This window comes from Spodoptera frugiperda, chromosome 6 (genome assembly GCF_023101765.2).
Source record: "Spodoptera frugiperda isolate SF20-4 chromosome 6, AGI-APGP_CSIRO_Sfru_2.0, whole genome shotgun sequence".
NCBI lineage: Eukaryota > Metazoa > Arthropoda > Insecta > Lepidoptera > Noctuidae > Spodoptera > Spodoptera frugiperda.
In genome coordinates, this window is record NC_064217.1 from 11,586,920 (window position 1) to 11,602,538 (window position 15,619).

The 15,619-nt window shown below is 34.2% G+C and overlaps 1 protein-coding gene across 1 annotated transcript; it reads right to left on the reverse strand.

Moving 5' to 3' along the window:
* Nucleotides 1-646: 646 nt before the first annotated feature.
* LOC118267837 (uncharacterized) lies at nucleotides 647-8,337 on the reverse strand. Its single transcript, XM_035582078.2, has 4 exons — nucleotides 8,172-8,337; nucleotides 3,256-3,471; nucleotides 2,542-2,677; nucleotides 647-794 (listed from the first exon to the last, which is right to left on the reverse strand). Exons 1-4 carry the CDS (start codon nucleotides 8,244-8,246, stop codon nucleotides 655-657), a joined length of 567 nt encoding a protein of 188 aa, XP_035437971.2. The 5' UTR covers nucleotides 8,247-8,337; the 3' UTR covers nucleotides 647-654.
* Nucleotides 8,338-15,619: the final 7,282 nt, after the last annotated feature.

Consider the following 15,619-nt stretch of genomic DNA (forward strand, 5'->3'; position numbering starts at 1 on the left):
AACTTACCTATCATGCGGATTTCAGGTCGTACGCGGATCTCTTAGGAGTTCTCTCTGTTTATATAACGAAAAATAACAAGATCGACGGATCGAACATAAAATATTACAATTTATCTCCCTTACTCCACGTAACGTTTTGACGAGGAACTCGACTAGTTTCAAGCCATGCTAGAGGCTCATATTCATGAGCAGCATTACGCGACACACGACGCGGCGATTGTCGCACTGCTACTGGCCTCTAGCATGGCTTGAAACTAGTCGAGTTCCTCGTCAAAACGTTACGTGAGTAAGCCGATAACATAATAATTAATTTAGTATGTCTCACGAAAGTTACAATAAAATCATAATTTATCTCCCGTTTAGAATCCTACGAAAGTTTATAATCTTCCTATTAGGTTGATAAACTTACGGATCTTGTTATTTTCCGGTGACATATACATATACATATATTGCAAACTTTATAGGTACAATTAATTAAATGTTTGTGTAAATATTTTCCTGCCTAAACATGGATGAACATAATTATAAAAACCGCAGAGTGGCAAAATCACGTAAGTATCAAAATATCATTTTTATGTTATAATTAATGCGCTAGTCATTTGTAATTTTTGGATATTCATTTAGTTTTATAGGAAAACTAAAATTATTTTATTTTTATAAACTATCTAGATTGTCATCAAAGTAATCGGCCAGGAGATCTTCGTCGTCTGCCCGTTGATTGAAACTGAAGTCTTTGCCCTTGTTCATAAGGTCGTAAGCTGTGTAAATCACCACCAGGAAATGTATGTGGAGAACTGCAAGAAAAAAAATATAGATTTTAATAAAAAAAATTTTAATGAATTTTCATATTATTGTCGTGAATCTCGGTGGAATGGTTGCAAGTGTGACTGCCGAGCGAAAGGTCTCAGAATTGACAACCGTGTCGGCCAAACTATTATTACGTTTCTTATCGTTTTTTTCCTAAAACACCATTTAGCTTGGAACCAGTATAATAGTAGTAGCAGTATAATAATATATAGCAATAGTCATATAAACATGAGATTCATAACATAACTCGGGATAGGATGGGAAATTATATTATGTCGAATGTACCCAGTTACTATTATAATATTACACATATCTGGTTACAAAACATGCTTGATATTTTGTATATAGTTGATATAATTATGTAGGTATAGATATGTAGTAGTATTGTCTTGAAGGTCACTTAAGGTAAGCGTCCACATACACATCGCACGCATCGCGTCGGCTGGATACATTTTTCAGACTGTGTCCACCGTATCGTCAGCGATCGGATTGCCGACGTGAATATCAGCAGTTGGATTGCCGATGCCCCTTTCATTCGGTTTTTTGTAGTGATCGTACATGCGGAAAGTGTGTGTGAGAAACTGAGAATAAAGGCAAGCTATGATTAGTAGTTAGTTATTGCTTGTTTATTACCAATAGATTAAGAACAAGGAAAACAATATTGAAAATGTCGAGGCGCATCCATTGATCAGCGTTCCGTATGTATGTATGTAGGTATTATCGATAAGCAGTCCGTACAGTGAGGATGGGGAGCAGTGCACGCTGTTGTATGCGTTCTTAAACAAGGCAAACTAAAAAATCCGTTACGTGCGATGCATTCGATGCGTGCGATGCGGGCCTGTGGACGCTTACCTTTAAGCGTCATATTACAATCAAATGTCATGTCAATCAACTCATTTTTCAATATCCTCCCTGATATTATGATGACGAAGCATCTTGGCACTCTGTCACTAGGTAAATGTGGAGTACTGGCACAGAGATTTATTTATATTAAGCTAGTTTATAATACACTGCCTCGTTAGTCGAGTGGGCGCAACTGCGACTGCCGGACAAAGGGTCTCGGGTTCAATTCGAAGGTTGAGCAAAGTATTAAGGTGCGTTGGGGTAAGATCGGCGCAGGGGTAAGAACGTACAAATCAAATATCTCACTTATTTGGCTATATTTTTTAATGCTGATCACATTGCGTGGAACGTCATTAAATTCCGCTCCGTCCCGCGGAGACCACCACTCGCTCCGGTCAACACGGAGTGAGATATTTGATTTGTACGTTCTTACCCCTTTGCCGATCTTACCCCTACGCACCTTACTGGGCTGTTTTTGATAATTCGAAAATTTCTCAATAGTAGCACGGAGTAGGATTATGTCAAAGTCAAAGCATTTATTTCAATTAATCCTAAATAAGGCACTTTTGAAACGTCAAATTGAATTGTCCGTCAGTCCGTCTGTAAGTGAAGCTAGGCGCTCGTTCCAAAGTGTTGCTTCGAATGGAGAAGAACGAGCAAGAAACTCCATATATGTCATTAGGCTCACCACCTATTACATAGGACTTATAACATAAATGGTGAAAAGTGAGTGTACATTGTACAGTGGCATTACGTGCCTTAATGTGCACCACTGTCTATTCCTTCAGGGATAAAAGACGGGACATTGTGGTAATTGTTAATACCTAATACATATTATTTGTGATATTTGGGACCCATCTTCTATCAAAATAATGTTTGGGTTCTACTCACAGGACCATGCGAATAGGATGAAGGAGAGTTTCCAGCTCTCTAAGCTCTGCAGCAGTACGAGGAGAGCGCTCAGCATACTGATGATGTTCATCATGGTACCGAATAGGAAGTGGCTCAGCACGAAGTTGGCATTGTTCTGGAAAAATAAACAATTCTCTTACTCATCTATTACCAGCTTCTGCCAGTGGCTTCAGCTACCTGCATGTTTACCTCCGTAAAAATTACCCCAATATGATCTCTATACTTAATAGAGATTATGATGAATTGATGACTATTTTTTTATTTTAATGTCCGTCTTATAGATATTTTAAAATATTAGACCCGTAAGTATTTTTCATTTTCTTACGGAAAAAAAAATTTTTTTTCGAAGATAATATATCGATTTGAAATGTCGCGTGAATTCACTTCTAGTTACGTTTTATACGTAGAAATGACGTATTTGCTCCCACTACTAAAGTTTGATTCGTAATATCTAAGTATCATTTATCTGAAATGATAAAATAACAAATACGTGTCTAATATTCTTTCATTGCCTAACTGGTGGACTGAATAGATTTGTAATGTTTATACCCCGTCATTATCCCTAGTATATGTATGTGTGGGAAGTGGAATCTTGCAACTCAATTTGAAGCAGATATTTTCAACCGATTACGCTGACTTTTTTTTTCATACAGATTGCATGACCATGCTTATTTAAAAACTAAAACGACATACCCTGAGGATGCCCAAAATCAGCAGGATGGAGAACATCATCCATAATAAAGAAATGATGACGGTGATGGACAGGATGATGTGGACTGACGAGGAGTTCAGGTAGAGGCCCAGGTACTTGGCGAAGTGCACGCTCTCTTCCGTGACCTCCTTCTTATGCACCCCTATCTCCAGAATGAAGAACAGCGTAGACATCGAAAACAGGATTATAGAGAGAATCTGAAAATAAAAAATGGTTGTTGAAACATTAATTGGTTTAAAAAAAATTGGGCTGGTTTTAGCGTGGGACTATACAGGACTTAAATTCTTTTTAAGCACCCCATTTTGGTAGTTACTGGTTAATTTTAATTCTTTTTCTTCTCCTCTAATAATACCTTCTGTTACGTTGCGGGAGCCAAGACAGTCATTCATGTCCCAGTATCGCGCCGGACTTAAGTGTTCCGGTGTTTTCATGGTTGTATCTACTGTAGATCCTGGCTTACAGGAGTTTCAGCGGTATGGGAGGTTATGGCGGGCTAGCCCCAATAAAAAAGTTACTGTTTATATATATTACATATAGACCTTTTCTTTAGTAAAATTAAAAGAATTAGTGGTCGCCTAGTGGTCGAAATTCGACCATATACGATTTAATTTACAATACCACTTAACATACGTTCAAGGATAATTTTTATTTAACGAATTACTATTAGTTTTGTAAAATTCAAATCAATATATTCCGACGCATCATGAACAGGAAAACTCTATTCATATGAGACGTGAAAATATCATCGCAATGTCTGTCGATTTTGACGTTTTGTCAAATACAATCAGATACTATGCATGGTAGTGTGTGTAATGTTTTATTTATTGATTTAATGTACTTAATAAGCATTATTTTTGAAAAATATTAGCGTTCTGCACTTCTCCTATACATAAACTATAAGTGTACCAAATTTTCGTAAAAAGGGGTCCAAAGTTTTTGCATCACGTATTAATATACAGATTTCACCACAATCATCACGGTTATTGTTAGAACATGTGTCTAGCTAATTTATCGTATTTGATCTACATCTACAGCTTATCGAAACTTGCATTATATTAAGCAAGCAAAAATTCTAAATGCACACACTTTTTTAAACGTGGTAAAGATATTTTCTGTTCTGGCAACTCAGCAAACTCGTTAACTGGCAATACTGCACAATGGACGTTCCTATGGGTATTTCCCGACTTCTCTGTTTCAGTAAATAAGTTAATTAAGTACACAAAAAACCAATTTATTATGGTCTCGCTTTGTATGATATTTTCTTACATTGAACGGTCACTTTATACTAGAAAAGGGTAAGTAGGTATATGATAAGTTATATTACGTCATAGTACAATTATATAGTACAATATGTATGTGAAAAAGAGATCGTATTATACATAATATATTTTTAAGCAAAGAGTGTTTCCTATTGTGTGTATAATGTAATGTATGGGAATGAATATTTCCCATGAGGTAAAAATACTAAAAATTACATACTATTATGTATTATGCAGATTATTAGTACTTCGTAAATATATGTATAAATCAATGTATTTTAAAATGTGTTTTTGTGTTTTGTCTGGAATTGTGCCAAGTATATGGCAATAGGCTCACCACCTATTACATGGGACTTAAAACACAAATGTTGAAAAGTGGGTGTACATTGTATAACGGCATTACGTGCCGTAATGTATATAGTACAGTGTACACCTCTGCCTACCCCTTCGGGGATCTGCTTCGGCACGAATGGGCCGGGTCGACCGGAGTGATACCACGGCCTCACCCAAAACCAACGTGAAACAACGCTTGCGTTGTGTGAGTGAGTTTACCGGAGGCCCAATTCCCGCCTTCCCAATCCCCAATTCCCCAACAACCCTTAAATTCCTAACCCCCAAAAAGCCGGCAACGCACTTGTAACGCCTCTGGTGTTTCAATGGACGGCGGTGATTGCTTTCTATCAGGTGATACGTCTGCTCGTATGGGTCAAACACAAAAAGTGAACATTACAAAATATTTATAATAAAACTTCACTATTTTTTACAAAATGTTGTATTTATTTAAAGTTCCATATTAGTATTCTTACAATAATATCACTAGAGATCAGTCTTGGATATTTTAGGAAAAAAACACGTTTTTTGTTTTTTTATGTCTACAGAAGAGATTGTGTTTTTCACAGAAGGGAACAAAATGTGACTTTATTATAATCAAATTAATAAGGTCAAGAATAGAAAAAAAAACGTACGAAAAAAATCGACGTATCCTAATGTGTATTAGAAGCTTCAGAGTCGTCTGAATAGATTCTTTTCTTCTGGGGTTTATTCATCTGGTTAAATATTTCGATAGAAAGATCTGGTGTCAGTCTATCGGAAAGTCCTGGTGAATGTGGCTCAGTCGAAGCGTCAGGTGTGGCTGGAGCTATTTCAAAATCACGCTCAGATAAGGAGCCTGATGATCCCGATCTTTCGAGGCAATCAGGTGGCAAATTTTACGAGGATGAATCAGGAGTGCCTATCGTTTTAGATGTGCTAGGCATTATTGAATCCCTAATATGGTTTATTTGTATTCGACCCATTTCATAATGTGGACATACTTGGTGAGGGGGACACACCAAACAACTTAATCGTCTCGCGTGGATAATTCCTGGGTTTTTGACACTCCATGTTAGCTGATGAATACCAAACGTTCCTTTAAAAGGTCGTGTAGTGCTGCTGTCAATAATTTGTTGAATTTCAGGAACTAGGGATTCATTGATTCGATAAACTTCAATCCCTTTACAATTGTTTTCTAAGCATAACATTATCTCGTCCAAACTTGCCACATCATGGCCTCTTGCGACGTGGTTATCACAAGTTCTTTTTATGCAACCACCCACTCCATCAGGTGCACCTTTGCCGTGACCACGTTCGCTATAGTGCCAAATAATGGAATCTACGTTAAACTCTTTGCTTAGATACGTTACGATAATAATAATACATTAGCATTTATATAATAAATTATTTAACCTTCCTATACTCGCGCATTGGTCTGTGAGACCGACGAAACGTTTTTTCAATTTTTTTGTTTGTTTTTGGTAACCCCAGCGACTCCATTTTTTTAGTAGCTGCCGGATTCGTTGCCAACTTCATTTTAGTGCACGCAGTGCGTTTGTGCGAAACGCACATGTTGGTGTGTTTGGCGCCAATCGGTCCGTCAGACCGACGCGAGTATAGGCGTAACTTTTATCGTCAGTATAAAAGTAGTATAAGATTGTTACTGTGAAGCTGATAACCAAGTGAATCTGTGATTTACATATCTTATAGCTATTGTTTTTTAAAATAATAAAGTTTATTTGAGTTTTTTTTTTGAAGAAATATGTTTTAGTTCTGTTTACTTAGTACATAAGAAAAATATGTCAATTTTGAAGGCTGTTTTGTATGAGACTGATAGTCAAGTTAAATATATAATTAACAAGTTATAACATGATATGATTGTTTCATTATATCCTCTATTTTGAAAACAAAATATAATCTTTATAGGTTTTCATAGAAAAAAAATAAATGACAGCAGTTCAAACTATCGGTCTGTGAGACCGCGAGCGAGTATAGCTGTAACAAAAAATCACGCGAGTATAGGAAGGTTAACTTCGGTGTTAAAATCTTAAATAATATCAAACACAAAAAATATATATTTTCAAAACCTTATTAAATGATCTTAAAAATTCATCATCAGATTTTGAGCAATTAACCCACAGACAGACCCCAGACATTATACACGTATAATATGAATTAAGATGAACCTCTTATCTATAAATCAGCTAAAAGTGATTAACACAATTGTTTTTTTTTCGAATATAGGTAGTCAAAGTTCTTGATTATTCACTTCTGTTGACATACCTCCCTCCTGTAGACACTACGTCTACAGTAAAGATGTCTACAGGAGAGACACATTTTTATAAATCAAAGATGGCAGCCTTCCATTAGAGGTTAGAATTTAAGTAATGTAATATTTGCAAACCGCGCCCACATATGCACTTACTATCTATGTTTTTATATATTTGCAAAGGTTACTTAGTCAGGTATCCTAGTCACAGGAAAGACACACTGATCTCGACTGAAAAATTGTGTATTTGAATAATATAAAGAGTTTCTCTTATCACACGCACTTTACGTAAAATTACAACCGAGCAAATGACAGAGAATGCAATGCTACCAACACAAGAGACAAAATAAAAACGATGCCTTCATCTTTAGCAAATTTAGGCTCATTTTATTTGTCTACAGAAGTAGACCCAAAATTTGTGAACATCATTTTTATGACGTTTAATTCAAAATTAAGTTTTATATATTTTTTTATTCGTTATGTTATGAATATTTGATAATATGACTGATGTAATAAAACGAATTAAAAGTATCAAAAGTATCTGTATATATTTTTAATTATCACTTGAACTCAACTACCTGCCATCCGAACAGTCTACAGAAGGGGATCTTTTCAGATTCAAAAGCGAGAAAAATGAAATAAATTTCGGTTAAGCTGATTTTTTTATGATCCAGAAAAAGATTTCCAGACGAAATAATTATTAAAGCGATTTAATGTTGATATGATATTTAAATAACGGTTTTTAAGTTGTATGAACATTTTTTTCTCCTTTTGTGTTTGACCCGTATACGTTGGCGTGTTCCATAAAAACAATTACCGCGTAATGTCGTACTCTGAGAAATTTTTAAGATTACTTGAAACTATAACTTAGTGTCGATTTCGTTCTGAAGATAATTGCTAAGGACTGGAATACTTAAGTTATCATTAAATTAATCTGATTACGGTACTGTGCCCATGGTATGAGTTTGCTTTACGTTTAACGTAAACGAAACAACAGAGCGCTTAGATTGACCGGTTCGAATAAATATTCATACAAAACAAGAAAATAGACACTTACACCACTGATAATTCCGACTATTATACATCCTATGTTTAACGGCACCCCAAAACAACATTTTTCCGACGTGCACATTGTTTCACAGTTCACACACAACACTAGTTTATTCTCCAATGCCTGCTTTTCAAGCACTGCCCAACAGGATAAACTCGAACTTAATCCCTTCCACTCCCCTCCACAGCAAATATATCATAGCTACTTAAAACAAATAAATATAAATTATAATATAAACACAAGACTTCGTGAAATTCAATCCATTGTGCATAGTGTGACAAAAATTGTGCAGGGACGCATTTAGGCTAGCGTTTCAGGGTTTTTTTTGTCAAAGTCAGTTCATTTCGTGTGTTATGGTTATGTCTCAATAACCGCACTTTTGAAAATTAAGAATGAAGCAGAATGTACATTGCATGCATCTACATTGTACCATTTAAACAAGTTATATAAAAAATATTTTTTTATGTTCATTTTAGTGGTGATACTGCATGGTCATCAAAATTAAGAGTATGTACCAAATATCAGATCGGACATCAGGAAAGGGGTTAAATGCCAATTACTAAATTGACCCAAACAAATAAGCAGGTCAAGCTAAATAAAACCGTTTAAAAAACCGGTCACGGTTTCTTTTACCCTGGGGGGTAACTTTTTTTCCAAACTTTAAGACCAAAGAAATATTAATATTCCTGCGCTTTGTTCTGGATTCCTATTTAGTTATAGAACTTAGGTCAAAGAAATCCGATCTTACTGATATTCCTATCACACTCTCCAAAACAGCACATGCGTCTTTTTTCTAATATTTTTGGTCGTTTTCGAGCACCAATTCCAACCCTGTACCCTCAAGTGGCGTTTTTACAAGCTAAACAAACTTATCGGGCAAGCAGACTTGGATTGTTTATAATAAGTTGAGGGGGCTCTTCTTAGGACACACTTAGAAATGTTGTGAGCCCTTGTTAAGAAGTACTTTTAACCTTTATACACAATAAATAATACAAAGTATCACGATGTAGGTCCACCAGGCATCTTTAACCGACTTCAAAAAAAGAGGTTCTCAGTTTGACCTGTAAGTATGTACCTATGTGTGTACGTTTGTGCGCGATTCTCTCGCGTTTGGCTCAACTGATTATGATTCCGTTTTCAGCATGGTATTTTTTAGACACTAATATATGATTTTCTCCTGTGTCGTCGGTGCATTTAAAAACATACAATTTCACATACACGTGACACGCAAACCCGGAACAACTATATTACACAAAGGGTTGTTCCGTGTGGGAATCGGACCCGTGACACGTTGGCATGGCAGCCAACAACCTAACCTATGCGTTAACCGTGCAGTCGATATGCAATAAATATACATACATACTATAAGTTATGTGTCGCGACTGGACAGCATCGAACCTCTTTTCTTAGAATGCACAATGTTTTGTTTCGTTTGCCATTTGATACAGGGAGAACTTGACTATACTACGACTAATGGTGGCCATTTACGTTAGATTTTACACGACTGTATTACCCCTTTTTTAAGCGGGGACAATCATCCAATGACTACTCTCGCCAGGGCGAGGCGAGAAGGAGTGTCAGACTCTTACTGACTAAAGCCACCCAGTTCCTACTCCTGCTTGTCGAATCGGAGCCCCGGTAAACCCGCTAGGTAGTCCGCAGCTCCGTACGGTTTTGCTACATGCACAACTATACAGACATAATCAACTTATATTACTACCTATACCTATACTGAGAACTACTACTACAGTTTTCCCCCGTACATGCTAGGATTTGCATGCAGTTATACATGTAAGGGCAAAACGTATAGGGGAATACAACATCATCGTCACTAAAGGTATATACATATACATTATATACATTACAAAATAAAGGTTCAGTCACAGAAGACCTGCGTAAAACAACACTTACATGTGAGTGAGTGTATCGGGGGACTTTCTTCCTATTGGAGGGGGACATCTGGCTGAGCAGGCATCGCATTTGTAACTCCTCTGGTGATCCGTCTGTACGTTGGAAAATAAAAGAAAAGAATATTAAATACGGTACCTAATTAAATACTAAAACTTTTTTTTGAAGAGAACCACCTTCAATTTTCTTTACCACAATAGTTTTATTAAGTCAGATAATATCCCTAAATCCTTCACCTAATTCTGAAAAATACTATGCTAAAAACTACATTAAAATCGGTTTAGCTAAACGCGAGATAATCGCTCACAAACATACATATATAGGTATACCAGGTCGAACTCAAAATCTCCTTTTTTGAAGTCGGTTAAAATGCGTGGTACCTTTCTTCATTTACTATGTAGACATCATACATACATACATACATACGGACCTAAAGACCTAAATGTCCATCAAAATGTTGGATATTTAATAGTCAGTTCTTAAGTGCACATTCCTATATGATCTCACAATAGTTTCTCTACTCTTGCTCTCGCTTCGTCGCGCTTGTCAATACAAAGAAAAGTTTTTTTTTCTTATAACCCAACGCGCAACGGCAACGTACCGTTTTGTATTTCATAGTTTTGCTCTCATTTTACAATATCGGTAGTCGGCAGAAATAACTGGTTGGTTTTTTATAGAAAATACTAGTGTTTTTTTTTTTATTCATCGAATACAATCTTTATGTTCTAGAATCGTAAACATAGCCAGTATAAAACTGCAGATAACATCATGTTATGGGTGGACTTCAGACTTTATTAGTCCATAGTTTCCATAAACCTTTCATCCGTACAAGAAGACAGAGTATTTAATTACTTTATCTCGTAAAGTGCTGTGTCTTGTATTCTATAAATTTCAATTAAAAAAATCGAAGTGACTCGATCGCGGTCTGCCCATATCATTGGTTGTGGATATAATTCTCGACCAATGATGGGCGAGAATGAATTTGATCCATTTGACATTTTGTTTTTCTATTCTATTCAGTTCATCCACTGGTGGCTGTCATATATCCATGTTTTTAGCATCTAAATTATAATGAAATCGTCCAATTAAATACCACGAACTATTAACGAGATTATTAATATTTTAAAAGCTCTTACAGAAAAAAATATGAACTCAAAATACAAGGAAAGGGCATCCTATGATATCATAACAAATAGGTATAGGTATAGTCGATCCTGGTTACCTAATTCAAACTTTAGATAATTCGTAGCTCTCTATAATTCGAAGGAGTAAGTAGTCAACTCGGACCACATACCTACGGCCCATTTGGGACGAGTTGGGGAAATTAAAAATAAATTAAGTTTTTAGTGGTCAACTCGTCCCACTATTTTTTTTGTATGGATCTTTAAACTTTATCAATGTTTGGTACAGTTAGCAACACAATATTAAAAATATTTTTTTCTTTACTTTCGTTTTGTTCATATATTATTTCGTATTAAAAAATCCTGACGAAGTAAGAACCTCCTTTGTTTAGTGTCGGTTAAATAATTTATTACCTAATTTTTTTTTAGCAATCGCACAAATTCATGTTTTAACCATAATTACTAAGCATAGTAAACATGTGTGGCTTAAACAATGGTCATGGCGGTCACTTATGAAGTAAATGATAACATAGATAGAATTAAGTTCCTAGAAAATCTTCTGTTTTCAACAAAGTAATAGAACTTTATTATTTCCACGCTAACCCTTTTGCTACTGACTGTACCTTATCACATTGTAATAGTGACGTGGGACGAGTTGACCACTAAAAATATTATATTATTTAATTTTCTGCAACTCGTCCCAAATGGGCCGTAGGTATGTGGTCCGAGTTGACTACTTACTCATTCGTAGTTATCACGAGTCCCCTAGAAAATCTCTTTAGTTATATTTTGAAATAAATCAATACATTTTTTCACACTTGGTAATTCAAACGAAAAAAACAACTTCTACATTTAACAAATTGATTAGTTAATTTGAACTTATCGGCATCAAAATCTTGTATCAATTCTAAGTAGGAGAAAAAAAGGACAGAAAGCAGCGGCGAACACAAATTTTAAATTTCGAACCATTTGATATTTTTTTAACGTTGATAAGTCTGCGTTTGGCTACCAGATATTTTATTATTAAGATAAACTCTTTGTTTTTTCGATAATAAGTTTCTAAATATTCTACATCAAAACATTGCAGGTCTTATAAATAAATCAGATATATTAACTATTCATTTAGATGAGCTCAAGGAGAAAAAAGTAGACATCGATGTAATATGTATCACCGAACATTTCATGTTAGCCGGTCATGAACAAGTGTTTAACATACACAACTACACTCTTGCCTCAACTTACAGTCGTACACAGACCAAAAGAGGTGGAGCTTGCATAATTGTAAATAATATTCATAAGTTTAGAGAACTCCCTCAATTAAGTAAATTATCTATTAATAATGTTATAGAGTGTTGTGCAATTGAACTGATAGAATCTAGGATTGTTGTTATTTGTGTGTATAGAGTACCCAAACATAATAATTTGAATCTATTCTTTCAAAGATTAGAGGAAATTCTTGTACATGCTTCTAAAATTAAATCCAATAATACTATTTTGGCCGGTGACTTCAATATTGATGTCTTGAAGTGCAATAATGTAACTCTAGATTTTGAATGTTTACTATTGAATTACAATTTTAAACTAGCGCTAAAACAACCTACAAGAAAAATAAGTAACACATGTATAGATAACTTTGCCCATAATTTTCAGAGACAATGCGAAACAAATATACTAGAACTTGGCATGTCGGACCATACAGCACAATTAATTAAAATCCCGGTCAAAAAAATGCTAAGACTAAAACATTGGTATAAGATTATGCGAGATTATAATATTGATAATATACAGAAATTTAAAACATGTATACAAAGCTTGTCTTTCAGTGATGTATATGAAACTGAAGACCCAACACTAGCATATAGTAATTTCATAGATACATTTAAACTATTCTTCGATTTATGCTTTCCGATAAAAAAAGTATTAGTGAGAGTAAACAATAAACCGAAATGGTTATCGCGTGGAATCAAAATGTGTTCTAAAAAGAAAAAAGAGATGTTATGGAGTTATAGACGTAAACCCACACTTGAAAATAAATATAATTATAAGAACTACTCGAAAAAAATGAAAAAAATTATAAACTTAACAAAACGGGCTCAGAATAATTATAAAATAAATATATCAACTAATAAAAGTAAATCAACATGGCAAATAATTAATAATAACAAAACATCTACACCAAAGGAATCGATTGATAAAATAAAGTTTAATAACACTTATATCCAAAATCCTTCAGATATAGCGAACGCGTTTAATAAATATTTTATTGAAAAAGTAAAACCTACCGTTGGTGCGGGAAAGCAATCTACGAGATTGATTAATCACAATACAGATTCCATGTTCATGTCGCCTTGTCTACCTAATCAGATATTAAGAATTATTAATAATTTAAGAAACACAAATAGTGTCGGTTATGATGGAATACCCACTAAAATAATTAAATCAGTGGATAAGGGTATTGCATGCCACTTAAGTCATATAATAAACCTTTGTATAGCGAACGGTACATTCCCAAATGGCCTAAAACTTACCATAATAAAACCATTGCATAAAAAAGAGGATAAATTTTTAATGGAGAACTACCGACCAATAGCTTTAATACCTATATTCTCTAAAATATTTGAAAAATACTTTTATATTGAAATCAATAGATATTTAGAAAAACATAAGATTTTATGTGATAATCAAAAGGGTTTTAGGCAAAAAAAATAATATAAACATGGCAGTATACGACTTCTTATACAATGTATACACACATGTAGACAGATCCTTGCCTGTCTGTTCTATATATTGCGATATGTCCCAAGCGTTTGACTGCGTAGATCATAATATTTTAGTCAACAAACTCTCGGCATACGGTATACGTGGTAATGTATTGGAGTTAATAAGGTCGTATTTAACAGATCGTCAACAAATAACGGAAGTAACAAAGTTTAATCCAAAAACTAAAAGCGAACAGATATTTACATCTCATAAGCGTAGTGTATGTTATGGCGTTCCTCAAGGTAGTGTATTAGGTCCCCTCCTGTTCTTATTATACATAAATGACCTACCGTCGGCAACTACAGAACCTATGGTCCTTTTTGCTGACGATAGCACAATAACTGTAAAATGTAAAGATCCAAATAATTACAACCTCGAAATTAATAATTCATTATCAAATATAATTGATTGGCTTAATAATAATAATTTAAAAATTAATCTTAAAAAAACTAGTATAATGCACTTTAAACAGCGGGAAAACATAACAAATTCATTGCCGGTTAACCTAATGTATAACGAGTATACTATTCAAGAAGTAGATACAACTCGATTCTTGGGTTTAACTATTGATAGGCAACTCAATTGGAAAAATCATATTGACGGAATAAGTAAAAGAGTTAGTAAGTCAGCATATGCCCTATATAAGTTAGCCCCTACAGTCAGCACGGAAACTCTGCTCACAGCATATTACGGTCTTGTCGAATCAGTACTTAGGTTTGGAATAATCTTCTGGGGAAATTCAACTCATAAAGATATAATCTTCAAACAACAAAAACGTTGCATTAGATCTATGTTCGGAATAAAAAGTATGGATAGTTGTAAGCCGCTATTTACCAAACACAAAATTTTAACACTTCCATCTTTATATATCCTTGAAGTTGCATTGTTTGTCAGAAATAACCTACATTTGTTTCCGCGTCTGTCTGAATATCATGTCAGAAATCGACGCAAAAATAACATTTGCATTCATCCCTCTAGAACTGCATTGTTGCACAAAAGCATAATATGTTTAGGTCCTAAAGTTTATAATAAAATACCTAAATCCATACAAGAGCTAAATTTAAATTTGTTTAAAACTAAACTAAAAAAATTGTTGTATAAGAAATGTTATTATAGCTTAGAAGATTTTTTAAATGATAAATTAGATTTTTAATAATTGATATTTTTTTAATAATTTTGTAATATAATTTAAGAATATAATAATTTTTATTAATTTCTAACTTTTGTTGCTTGTGATTACCTATTATTGGAATATCTTACATTGTTTTTGTTTAAGTTTAATAATTTTATATAATTCTTTGTATGCTTAAGGTTTAAAACTATAAATATTTGTACGCCTAGACGGCATAACATGTAGCTCATATACCTACTCTACCACCATTGCATGTATTCCTTATATGTAATATCACTCATGTTAATGCAAATAAACATTATCTTTATCTTTATCTTTATCTTTATCTGATATTTTAACACAGATACCGTATTTATTATATTAAGATTTTATTATTAAATCTTTGACTGCGAATAGAAAACTGTTGAAGGCAAATCCTCGGCCACCGGTAACCACCACGGCGTTCAATGTATTAAGATATTTTTTTTACATTTGGTAATTCGAAATATTTGAAGAGTCCCTCCAGTTTCGAATTAAATTAACAAGAATCGACT

Bases quoted from the DNA above. Each gene is read 5' to 3' on its own strand.
- LOC118267837 (XM_035582078.2), bottom strand. From the start codon at position 8,246: ATGTGCACGTCGGAAAAATGTTGTTTTGGGGTGCCGTTAAACATAGGA. The intron at 2,678-3,255 runs GTATGTCGTTTT...TTATTTTTCCAG, and splicing joins TGATTTTGGGCATCCTCAGG to AACAATGCCAACTTCGTGCT. The intron at 795-2,541 runs GTGAGTAGAACC...TTTTTCTTGCAG, and splicing joins CATCCTATTCGCATGGTCCT to TTCTCCACATACATTTCCTG.